The 13,298-nt window shown below is 34.3% G+C and overlaps 1 protein-coding gene across 31 annotated transcripts in view; it reads right to left on the reverse strand.

Moving 5' to 3' along the window:
• The window catches only part of tenm4 (teneurin transmembrane protein 4), a 463,933-nt gene that overhangs the window by 101,839 nt on the left and 348,796 nt on the right, over positions 1-13,298 (reverse strand). For all 31 annotated transcript variants that reach the window (XM_073922732.1, XM_073922725.1, XM_073922721.1 and 28 more), the window contains 3 exon segments: positions 11,873-12,134; positions 6,999-7,266; positions 4,030-4,173 (listed from right to left, as the gene is read on the reverse strand). In XM_073922732.1, the coding sequence (XP_073778833.1) occupies positions 4,030-4,173; positions 6,999-7,266; positions 11,873-12,134 (674 nt within the window).

Below are 13,298 nucleotides of genomic sequence, written 5' to 3' on the forward strand. Positions count from 1 at the left end.
ATTCCCCCCGAGCACCTGTTGAACCATGCTGTGTTTCGAGAGACGATAAATAACAGCTTTTTTCAGGCTGTCGATGCTGATTGGTGGGGTTTACTGGAGCTCATGCGAAAGCTTATTCTCATCAAGCTCAGAAATTCACTCTAAATTCTTGTGTAAAAGGCTTTCGGTTCAAACAATGCATTAGCTTGCTTGGAGATTTGAGGAAAATCTTGCCATTCGGAATGCAATTTACTTGCTGAGGTAAACTTTAAAGAAAAGAAACATCACTGATCACTAACATTCCCCAGAGTACTCCTCATCATTTTGGAACAGTTTACAACTTTATTAAAAGTTCAATAGTTTGGGAATGTGAAAAACCACAAGGCAAGTTCTTTGCAAACCTCCACCAAATTGTGAGGCATGTTCAATGTACAAAATAGGCAAAATGCTTTTGGTTTATTATATTTCTTTCAGGAGTGCAAATGAAATGCAAGTAACACTAGTTTAAATATCAATTCTTACTATTAACTACACTGTAAAAAATAATTGTTAATTAACAGTCTCTATATTTTTGTATTTTCTGTTTATTTACAGTGTGAAGTGCATTATGGGACCTTGATCTCTGCTCTGTCGACTTTTGATGTTGAAAATTAAACTTTTTTATGACATTTGTTGACATTTTAGTAGTTTGAGACAAGATATTGTTTGATAAATAATATACAACAGTATATTATTGACAGTACAACACCAATAAGGCAATTTATCACTTTAAACTATTAAAAATGTTCATAAAAGTCACCTAAAAGTCACCCTAAAAGTTGTTGGATGAATGATCGATGTCCCATAATGCAATAAAAACAAAAAATAAGTGAAAAAGAAAAACATGAAATCACAATATACAGAAATCTGTACAATTTACTGATAATTTTTACAGTGTAGTGTCTTGTTACCTGACCATAAAGATACTAGCTGTTAGTACTTACAAAGTATTCTGGATGAACATATTCGACATCACACCTAAAAACGAATCTTAACTACATTAATAATATTTAATAAGTGGCTGTTCCTTAGTACTTATAGAGTACATATTCTGAACGAACAAATTCTGCATCCCCAATCCTACCAAATAACTAAACTTAACTACATTGATAACTTTATTAAGCAGCTGCAGCAAATTAGGAATTTAAAAGTCACAGTTAATGGACTATTAATACCAAGTGACTAAAACACAATATGCAGACACCCTAGTTTTTCACAATTTAGTTTGTGATTGTCTACGAAGACCCGGAAGGGACGTGATGATAGGGGAAAAAATTGGTGGAAGAAAAATAAAATTGGTGGAAGAAAATAAAAAAACTGGGTGGGAGAAAAAAAACCAGAGTGATAGGAAAACATATTTGTACGTTTTTTTGCATTCCCTTGCAAAGACATTTTGCATTATCCCGCAAAGATGTTTAAAAAACACCTCCTGTTCACTTCATTCATATAAACCCTCAGGTTTTTATGGGTTTTTATATGAAATTCTCCCCTATTTTATAATTCTATTCCATTTTCTTTACATGGAAGCTGTATATCGATCGTTATGCTGTTAGGGTGTGTCTTTGGACTGGGGTGAAAACCGGAGCACCTGGAGGAAACCCACGCCACACAAGGAGAACATGCAAACTCCATACCAAAAAAAGCAAACTGACCCGGCCAAGACTCGAACCAGCGACCTTCTTTCTGTGAGGTGACAGTGCTAACCACTAAGCCACCATGTCAGCCCACATACTGTACAAAACACCCCCCCTAATGCCTGCTGGTATGAAAATATTTTTGTATCGTTTAGTTCTACAGCTTAATACTAAAAACCTGCGACTAGATAGAAGAAAGGAGCTGAAATTTTGTGCATTCTATTGCAATTGTCAGTTGTAATTCACATTTCAAATAAGCTCTTTTTTTACTTATCTTTTGTGTCTAGTTTCTAGTCTATATATCAAAAAATATTAAGTCAAAAAACATTTTCCAGATAAGAAAAAAATATTGTCTTATTTTGAAAACTAATTCGCCAAAAGTGCATTTTTTTTTTTTAAACAAGCAAAAAAGTGTTTTTCGTTTTGACATAAGATTATTTTGCGTACCTCATTGGCAGAATATTTTAGCTTGTTTTAAGGAAAAACATTGGCATATTATTTCTTTAAAAATGCATCTTGATTTAATAAGATTTAAGAATTTTTGAATAAAATTTGGACTAGAAACTGTAATTTTAAATAAATAAATACTTTTTTGCAGTGCCCTACACCCTATGCAAAACATTGTGACAAAATCTGGCTGGTATTTTGTAGACTGATCTTAATATAAATTTGTATTGCACTCTTTGAATAATTTCTAGGCAAAAATGCTAAGGAAAAAAAAAAGACATGTGGAACCATGGAGAAACAGTTAAACCAAAAACCTTAAAACAATCTTAGGCATGCAAAATAAATGATAGCAAAATCCCTAGGGAATAGAAAGAGTTGTCAGTTAAAGAATTTGGGTCACATTTTAGCAGAAGTCCCCAGTGGTGGGTTTTAGTGACAGACCACCTGTGCTTCTAACATTTGTGCTGCAAATATGCATAATTTCCTGAGATAAGTGTACTGGCAAATACGATACCTGACAAAAAACAAACCCAGGGACTTACACAATCCCTGATTTTAGAGACAATTCAACAACAGTAGAAAATCGATCTGTTCTTGCTAATAAGAATCAGCCATACAGATGCTCATTTGGAGATAAAAATTACAATTATTACAGAGTATTAACTAAACTTTCAGAGGCTACTAAACAGGCATAAATAAATAAATAAATAAATAAATAAATAAATAAATAAATAAATAAATAAATAAATAAATAAATAAATAAATAAATAAATAAATATAATATAATATAATATAATATAATATAATATAATATAATATAATATAAATAAATAAATATGAAAACTTAAATATGACATTAATTCTTCAGCATTTGTCATTTAACTAGACTGAATGAGGCCAGAAGTATGACATGTTATATGAGCAGACAATAAGTATTTGATTTATTATAAGTATATAAGCAAGTCTATAGCCAAAAGACCCACCTCAAGGACAAAGGTCAATAATTTGTCCCATACATGAGCTCATTTGTCTTATTTTGACTGCTACAACACCATCAATTGTGAAAATATAACCAATTTAAAAAAAGCCTTTAAGAGCAAGCTGAATCCTCCTCACCAGTGTGACTTCAGCTAATCCGTTTTGGCCAATGTAAACTATTATTTATCTTGAGTCCAACATCCAGCTGTGCAAGAAAACATACAATCGAATGTGAGTGAAGTCATCTTTCACCACTGTAGGTTTTTTAGAGAAAACATTTGGTAAAACTTTATTTTGATGGTTCATTTCAGTATTTGTAGACTGATGCTTAATATCTGTTGCTCCTGCTCCTTCAGCAGACATTTAACTGACTATAAGAAACTCTGCAAGTACATGTCAACTTACACTAACCCTAACCCAACCTAACAGTCTACTTATAATCTAATGAGAATTAGTTTGCATGTAGATGCAATATTACTTCATTTCAACAAACGGACCATCAAAATAAAATGTGACTTAACATTTTACAAATCATTTATATTCTAAATCTTGGACGTTATTCTTAAAAAAAATAAATAAATAAAAATAAAAAAAATGGCTGATAAAAAGGTGTGAAGCACAACAAGTGGAACATATTGAAATTAATTTTAATATTAATATGGCAATTGTTGTTATCCATGAATTGTACTTTTTCCACAAGAGAGGCTAGAAAAATCCTGAAGCTATTTTATTTTAGTTTTAATTATTGATTATTCAAATGGACAAATTCTGAAGAAAGTTGAAAGTGCTGGCGAGTTTGTTATTTGCCTAATAAATGACAGTAGGCTACAGTTTTTATAAAAAAAATAAATAAATAAGGTGTTTATAAATGTATAAATAAAGCCTTTTAAGAAGCAACTGTGTGTTTTGTATGCATTTGGGTATCTTTACTGCTTCTGCGTGCAAAACTTACCACTTTGAATGTTCAGCGCATGGTGTTTGTCCACACTCCAGCCACCAAGATTTGACGCAGTGGTCTCGTATCCCTGCAGAACAGCCGTCCGCTTCTCCCAGAGGATTAGATCTGGACAGGATTCATACTCAAACCCCACGGACACTAGCAAGATTGAGGAGCAAGCACATTCAGGGGTTTAAGTTCACTTTATTTGTAGAACACACAAGCTTTTCAGACCAAGAAACCACTGCATTAAAGAGACATATTTCACCAAAAATGAAAATTCTGTCATCATTTACTCGCCCTCAACTTGTTCCAAATCTACTTGATTCTTTCTCTTGATAAACACAAAAGAAGATACACTAAAAAATGTTGGGCAATAAAAACAGCCATTGACTTCAATAGTATTGTTTGATCCTACTATGGAACTCAATGACTGCTTTTATCCTAACATCCTTCAAAATAACTTGTTTACCAGAAGAAAACTGTCATTAGAGTTTCGAACCACTTGAGTGTGAGTAAATGGTGTGGTATTTAAATTTTGGTAGAACTATCCCTTAATTTAGTGGTCACCAACCCCTAGGCCACCATCTTTTGGTACCAGGCCCCACAAGAACTCATTAATTATTTCAGTTTATTTATTATCTGAGTCTGAACGATTTTTATTTTGTAAAATATTTTATTCTTTCGGATACTCTCTGAAATATCTAGTCCACTTGTGTGTCAAAATTTAACCCGCATGCTAGCAAAAACCAAGTCTCTGGAAAGTTTTTTTTTAGGAAGGCAAAAAGGCCAAGCGAAGGACCTATGAACTTCCAAGAAATGAATCCGCAAACCAATAGTCAACCAAACTGGTGAATCAAGCATAAAAGAAGATCAACTGCTATAGATCGCATAGGCTTTAGGGGGTGTTCACATATCATGCGCAAGTTCATTATTTCCAAAAGAGGCTTGTGTGCGCATTTTGGGATAGACGCATGCAAGAATGTCATGACCGCACCGCGAGTCACATAACAAGAACTGACCGAGCAGCTTTGTACTTTGTTTGGAATACTTTGTTGGAATACTTTGCTTGGAATACACACATTTCGGTAGATTAATTACTTCAGGCAAACACAGAAAAGCCAAAAACTGCAGTGCTTTTAAATTTTCTCCAAAAATAAGCAATATTTTACCACACACAAGTAAACTTATCAAGCGGTGATAAAATGATTTGGGACCACTGCCTTTTTTTTTCTATAGAAAACAAGTCGGTTTTTAGCAGGCACTTAAAAAGATAGTGTCAATATAATATTTAAAGCCAATATATCTCAAGGTTGCAGTCTTGCCACTGCGAATGTGCTAAAAAAAATCTGTATATTTATGCTAAATAATTTTGAGAGTATTGTAACAAAAAAAGAACGCATACACAAATAAAAATCTTAACATTTTTGCATTCATATTTTTATGTAAGGTTTAGAATACAAATCCAATACGAACCACTTGTTTGATAAACAAAGTAAGTCTCTCATATAATATCCACTAAAGCACAGACAATATTACTTTACAAACTCTATTGTAAACAAATCCTATAATTAGTTGTATATTGCTTAATAACATTAAATTAATATAAAACCCAAATAAATATATACTTGCACACATTTATATACAGTTGAAGACAGAATTATTAGCCTCCCGAATTATTGGACCCCTGTTTATTTTTCCCCAATTTCTGTTTAAGGGAGAGAAGATTTTGTCAGCACATTTCTAAACATAATAGTTTTAATAACTCATTTCTAATAACTGATTTATTTTATCTGTGCCTTGATGACAGTGAAAAATATTTACTAGATATTTTCCAAGACACTTCTATTCAGATTAAAGTGACATTTAAAGGCTTAACTAGGATAATTCAACACAATCTCGCTGAAATTCGTAACTTTTTGATTTAGTGGCTAATTCGTATGAACTTGTACGATCTAATTCGTACAATTTAGTACAATTTGCTCATCCCCCAATGACGGTTGGGTTTAGGGGTGGGGTTAGGTGCCACGTCTCCTTTTTAAAAACGTAAAATTTTGTACAACTGAATTCGTACGAATTAACCACTAAATTGGCAAAACGTAAAATGCTTACATTTTCTCGTGAGATCAGGCTGGATAACTAGGTTAACTAGGCAGGTTAGGGTAATTAGGCAAGTTATTGTAAAACAATGGTTTGTTCTGTAAACAGTCGAAAAAAAAAACATTTGCTTAAAGGGGCTATTAATTTTGTGCTTAAAATGGTCTTTAAAAATGTATTAACTGCTTTTATTCTAGCCAAAATAAAACAAATAATACTTTCTCTAGAAGAAAAAAATATTATCAGACATACTGTGAAAATTTCCTTGCCCTGTTAATCATAAAAATTCAAAGGGGGGGCTAATCATTCTAACTTCAACTGTAAGTAAATAAATCTTGATGAGCAGATTCTTTGTGGGTGATTGTGTCAAGTTATAAACTTGCAAGCGATACATGCTAAATCATTTAACAAAAAATAGGTCCCACTTTATATTAATGTACTTACTGTGTTTATAATGTATTTGAGAACACTTGTGGTGCTTTTGAGTTGGAATAGATGTTGGGTTATGGACAGGTTTGGTGGTATAGGTAGGTTTAAGGGTAGGTTAAGTTGTAAGGGATGGTCAACAGTGTATTTACAAATGTAATTACAAAAGTTAATTACAAGATGCAATTACAAACATGTATTTAATTAAGCATAAGTACACAGTAAATACATGTATTTACACAACAAGTACATTGTAACAAACTATTAGTTCCTATGTAAGTACATATTAGTTAAGGCCACTTAATATAAAGTGGGACCAAAAAATAATAATAATTTAAAACTCCACAAAGTAGCTCTTCAAAACAGAACTTATACACTGATAGACATTGGGAGTGGAGACCATTACTTTGAGGAACCAGCTCTGAAGAAATAGACTATAACAAACTTCATTCCCCACTTACCAAAAGCCTCAGACAGCCCATATACTTTCTGGCTGTAGACGTCGGTTTTGTCCCAAACAAAGTCATAAGAGAGGTTGGGAGCAGCTGAAAACCACTTCCGGAAAAGTCTTCCTTCAACGGCCACCATAAGGTGCACCTTCATCAGGCTGAACGGGATGGTGGAGTGGGTGAGGGTGATTCGCAGAAGAGACTTATAGCCAGAAGTCCGGCTGCTCAAGTAGCCCAAGCGCATATCTGTACCTGGGATCCGCACTTCTTCTTGGAGGGTCTGGAGAAAGAGTAAAGTGAAAATTAAGAAATTAGCTACAACAAAACAGAGCGAACAGTAACAAATCTGTTAATTTTGTGGGAGATGCACCCTGCTGAGAAGTGTTTGCATTATTTAGCATCTCCTGTATAGGCAAATGAGAAGGAATTAATTTATTTTCCAGAGCAGACGCTTTATTATACCGTGCAAGAAATACTAATTATTGGGAGAATCTAGGCCATAATTCACCTCAGAGTTATTATATTAAAAGTTAAAATTAAATGCTGTTCAAAAGTTTCAAAACTCCCTTATGTGCAGTAAGACTGAAATATTTGATTAGTAATACAGTGAAAAAAGTAATCCCTTTTTATCATTTTATTGCTGTGAATAAGGAATAATGCTTTTCAGAATAATTACTACATACCTAAAGTCTTGTTGCCTTTCCAAGTTTTAGAAACAACAAATAAAAACTTGACTTCTACAGTAGTTGATCATTTGGTATGAAATGTGGCTTATATGAAAGGCACAGGCCTCTAGATCATGCTTTTTTTTCCAAAATAAAATATGATCATGCCTTGACTTTTAATTATTTATTTAGTAAAGTTTGACTTTGCTTAGACAAAAGTCTTGTCACTTAACAAAAATAATGTACCGTGTAGAACAGGGGTCTCAAACTTCCGGCCCGCGGGCCATTTATGTAAATATGTAAGGGTCATTTAATTATTCAGTTTTATACCACCTGTATTTTGTTGAACAAACAACTTTTTAACTCTGTTATGTTGGTGGTGTAACAAATATGTTATTCTGCTAACATTCAATTCAAATGGTCTCATTCAATAGATTTTTGTCATATGCGTATTGAAATATCTATGAAAACGATGTACATTTTACTGCTGGTTGAATTTAACATGTTAAAGTAAATGTGAATATACAGTTGAAGTCAGAATTATTAGCCCCCCTAAATTATTAGACTCCATGTTTATTTTTTTCCCCAATTCCTGATAACAGAGAGATTTTTTTTCCAACACATTTCTAAACATAATAGTTTTTTTAATAACTCATTTCTAATAACTGATATATTTTTCATTTGTCATGATGACAGTAAATAATATTTGACTATATATTTTTAAGACACTTCAACAAAGCTTAAAGTTACTTTTAAAGGCTTAACTATTAACTAAACTACTAAACTAAAATTTATTAAAAAAGATCTTAATATTTTGAAAAGTTCGATTTTTGTGGGGAGTTAACCATTTTTAATATATATATATATATATATATATATATATATATATATATATATATATATATATATATATATATATATATATATATATATATATATATATATATATATATTTTTTTTTTTTTTTTTTTTTATGAATAGCAAGTTAATTTTATTTTATAGAAAATATTTATTTAATTCATCATTGCTGTAAGTTTTACTGTAACCAAAAAAAGTAATAAATTACATAAAAACCTTATAATTTAATATTTAAACTTAAGCCTTTTTGGACCACTTAAAATTCGTATGTGTTTTTCCATTGATATCATGACACATACACTACTAAATATGGAAAATGAGGACATGACTGTAAAACAATTATTTTACAAAATAAACACATTTTCGTAACACAATTGACACATTATATCTTCCCTTTTGATTACAGGGTGAAAAATGACCCAGAAACCTTCAAATCCCTCAACCATGATAACAAGTGAACAAATTACTCTGCGTAAAGCAATGCATTCGTCTCGGTCACTTGAGCATCATTAACAACACCATCGCTTTCTCGCAGGAAGTGGACTCAGAGGTTTCTCATTGCTCACTGCAGAGCTCTCATTAACTCTCGGCGTATCGCTCCTTTATCACAGCCAGGCACAAAGCTGACCAATAAACACAGACGATCGCTACTGCGTCAATAAACACTGATAAGAAAAGCTCCTGCATAGACATTTCTGTTTGTAAACCTGCGATAACCCTTTATGCTGGTGCATGCAGATGCATATATACAGTATGTGTGTGTGTGTGTGTGTGTGTGTGTGTGTGTGTGTGTGTGTGTGAGAGAGCAAATGGCCCACCTCCGAATTTGGGATGGGACATATATTAATAGCAATGCATGTGAGACTGGATCATTAATCTTGTTAATCAAAGACAATATAATTAGAAAGGTGGCACACTGCTACAAGTAGATGTATTAGTATTCAAACACACACACACACACACACACACACACACACACACACACACACACACACACACACACACACACACACACACACACACACACACACACACACACAATTCATAATGTATGCACATATTAAAACTTATACCTGTATACCTACAAACACACTAACAGAGACATTCTGAACACACAAACCGGGATGGCAGACAGTCAAGTTAAAAACGCAGACTGCAAAAGCTCCTCCAGGAGTCAGACTCAAAAAGCCTCCATGCTGCTTTCGTCTAAATGTAATTATCGTTCTTCAGAAAATGTCTGGCGTAGTAAATTGGACTGTGTATCTCTGCCCAATTACACACAGGAGATAAAATCACAGGACTGCCACCCGAGACAGAGGCTCCTCCGTTCCCTTCTGATGTACTGTACATTTCCCAATATCTGCCCCTGCTGTCTATCAGAACATCATTACCAACCGGCACTAGCCTGGAATCAATCGTGGCAAATTACCATGCTTTTTTTCCCCTTCCTTTTTTTTTTTTTTTTTTTTTGACAGAAGCAGCTGTAGACTTTCAGACTTAACAAGACTGCTTAAAAAAACATTAGTTTTAAGATTTTAAGCAAGCACAAATTTAAATAAAAGTAAAAACATTTTTATTCAATACTGAATTTAATTTACAATATATTGAACACAAAAAATCTGTCACAAAACTGAGGGACAAAAATAAAATGAAGCGGTTTTAGATCTTCCAAACTGAGAAGTACAGCATTCTAATCTGACTAAACAGATTTTCAAGTAGCACACATGTATTAGTGTGTGTGTGTCCTGAAGAGGGTGAATTTCAGTAACATAAATAACAGTCTGTGTGGTATTCTTTTTTGGGGGGCTTCTCCACACCTTAACTCTCTTGGATGTGGGAAAGCAAGAGAAGGTGGATTATCAGAGAACAATACACGTTTTACATTGTGCACAGCCCAAGCTTTTCACTGCTGGCACCCAGTGGTGTAAAGTAAAAAATTACAAATTCTCTAATTACTGTAATTGAGTAGTTTGCCTCAGGAATTGTAATTTGCAGAGTAGTTTAAAACATCTCCTTTTACTTTCCCTTGAGTACATTTTTAGTGCTGTCTGTACTTTTACTTCGCTACTTTCCTTCAACTTTCAGTCACTACTTTATTATTTCTTGCCTATGGGGATTAGAAAAATCAGTCTTGTGACTTCTGTCCAATCAAATTGCATATAAAAGGTAAATTGCATCATAATGAACTACCTCAAGACATGGGCGATTTATAATTGCAGCATGTTTGAAAGCATTAAAAGTGTCCGTGAAGATGTCCAAAATCTGTACACACAATGACCCAGAGACTGTTTAGATGCATGTCACTGATGAGAAGATGACTGATGTTTACTGTATGACCAAACTGGACCAAAAGACGTCAACATGATGTCAGATTAATGTCGCACCCTAACATTGTGTCAACGTTTTGTTTGGAAATGAACATTGGGTTGATGTCAGAACCCAAAGTCAATCCAAAATCAATGTCCAGCGTTCAACCTAAAATCAACCAAACATCAATGTCTATTCATGTTAGAGCTTGAGGTTGTTCGAACGATACAACTATGATGTCTATCAGATGTTACCTGATAAATAAATGTCAGTATTTGACGTCAACATGACGTTGGTTTAAGATGTTGGATAGATGATGGATTTTGATCACTTTCCAACACAATCTAAAATCAACAAAATATCAACATCATTTAATGTCGTTAATGGACATCAAAATAACATTGTTCTAAGATGCTGGCTAGACCCTAAATTCTGGTCACCTGACATCACAGCCTTAATCTAACATAATATTGGCATCTTATGATGTTGTATGCCTGCTGAACAATCACCAAACGCACTACAGAATGTTACGTTTACACACATCCCCATTTACATGTAAATGGCTCAGCTTTTTAAAGCGTAGAACTCACTACTCAATACTCTTGAAAGAGCTACTTTTTACGCATACTTTGAGTAATATTTACAACAGATACTTTTACTTTGCTTGCACTACATTTTTAGGCAAGTAATAGTGCTGGCACCACTGCTTGGCCTGTACAACTTTGGCCTCAGGCGCTCTGACAACAACAAACAAAAATATCTGCATGTATTTTAAAGATTGTTGGCTTTCTTTGGAAGCTGCTGTCATATGGCATGACATATGTATAGTAAATGTAAGATGCGAAGAGTAAAAAAAAAAAAAAAGTCTTTTGTTATACAAAATGGGTTTTGCCATTGAAGATTGTAAATAGTGTATCATGTATTAAATCAGTGAAACAGATGACAACACAAAGCAACTCAACCAATCTCAATCAAACAGTATTGGTTACATCAACTGATCACTCGCACACCATATGAACATCTCTTCTGTAGTTTGTAGCTATTTGTTTTCATCACCTGAATCTCTGGAACGACGATGCCCCTCTCAGGGCAGGTCCCTGCAAACGCTGTCAAAGGAGCAGGCAGGACGATGGGCATGGGACGGGTGAAGCTACTCAGGTCGCAGCTGGGGATGTCGTTGACCTCGTGTCGCATCACAATTGTATCCATGACGAAGAAACGCCCCCACGGCAGCCACAAGGTGTGCTCCTGAGTGATAAAGGGAGCACGCTCAAACCGCAGGCCAATGGCCACGCCACCGTTGCTTACCAGGTCAAAGCTGAAACAGAGAAGACATGTGCGGTTACATCAAGCGGCAACATTGAGCTCTCCCTTGTGATGTTAATACAGAATTAACTGAAACTGCAATACATCGAAATTCCGCTAGTCCTGGCTTCATAATAGAGCACATTTCTAATGACCCAAATGCTAAAATGGCCAACTTTACTGCAGAAAAAAATATGTTTACAGCCTGGTGCAAAAAACAATTTTGGTGTATATAGCTAATATTACCATTCATGACAACTGTAAGAGGGGTAATTTCGTTTTATAACTATTATGTTTTATTTATATTAAGTTATATTAAGTCTGCATAATTAAGGGCGTGGTCACTTGAGTGACAGCTAGGTCCCGCTAGTCGCATTCCCATCACCTCATCTGATTCCGGCTGATTAGCCGCTGAACTCTGCATATACATTGTATTTTTATTTTGTTGTATGTGACTTTACACAGTCAGTTGCCTTTTAGAATTATTTCTTATAATTATCAGATAAGGGCGAAGCAGTGGTGCATTGTTCGCGTGGGTTTCCTCCGGGTAACATTAATTGTCCTTCGACTTAGTCCCCTCATTCATAAGTGGTCTACACAGTGTAATGAACTGCCAACTTATCCACCATATGTTTTACACAGCGGATGCCCTTCCAGCTGCAGCCCAGTACTGGGAAAGACCCACCACACTATGAAAGAACTATTATAAGCTAAACCTAAATTATTTACAAGTTGTATCTCTAAACTTTCATTTAATTTTCCTTTGACTAAGTTGGTTTATTCATCAGTAGTCACCACAGCAGAATAAACCACCAACTTTTCCACCATATTTTTACATAGCAGATGCCCTTTCAGCTGCAATCCAGTACTGGGAAACACCAATACCACACCACAAAACAACTATTATAAGCTAATTGCAAAGCAAACTGTTTACAACCTCTAAACTTTCATTCAATTTCCTTTGGTTTAATTCTTTTATTCATCAGGGGTCACCATAGTGGAATGAACCGTTAACTTATCCACCATATGTTTTACACAGCAGATACCCTTCCAGCTGCAACCCACTACTGGGAAACACCCATATCACACTACAAAAGAACTATTGTATGCTAAACCTAAAATGTTTACAAGTTGTACACTGAAACTCTTATTTAATTTTCCTTCTACTTAGTCCCTT

The sequence above is a fragment of the Danio rerio genome, chromosome 15 (assembly GCF_049306965.1).
Source record: "Danio rerio strain Tuebingen ecotype United States chromosome 15, GRCz12tu, whole genome shotgun sequence".
Lineage (NCBI taxonomy): Eukaryota > Metazoa > Chordata > Actinopteri > Cypriniformes > Danionidae > Danio > Danio rerio.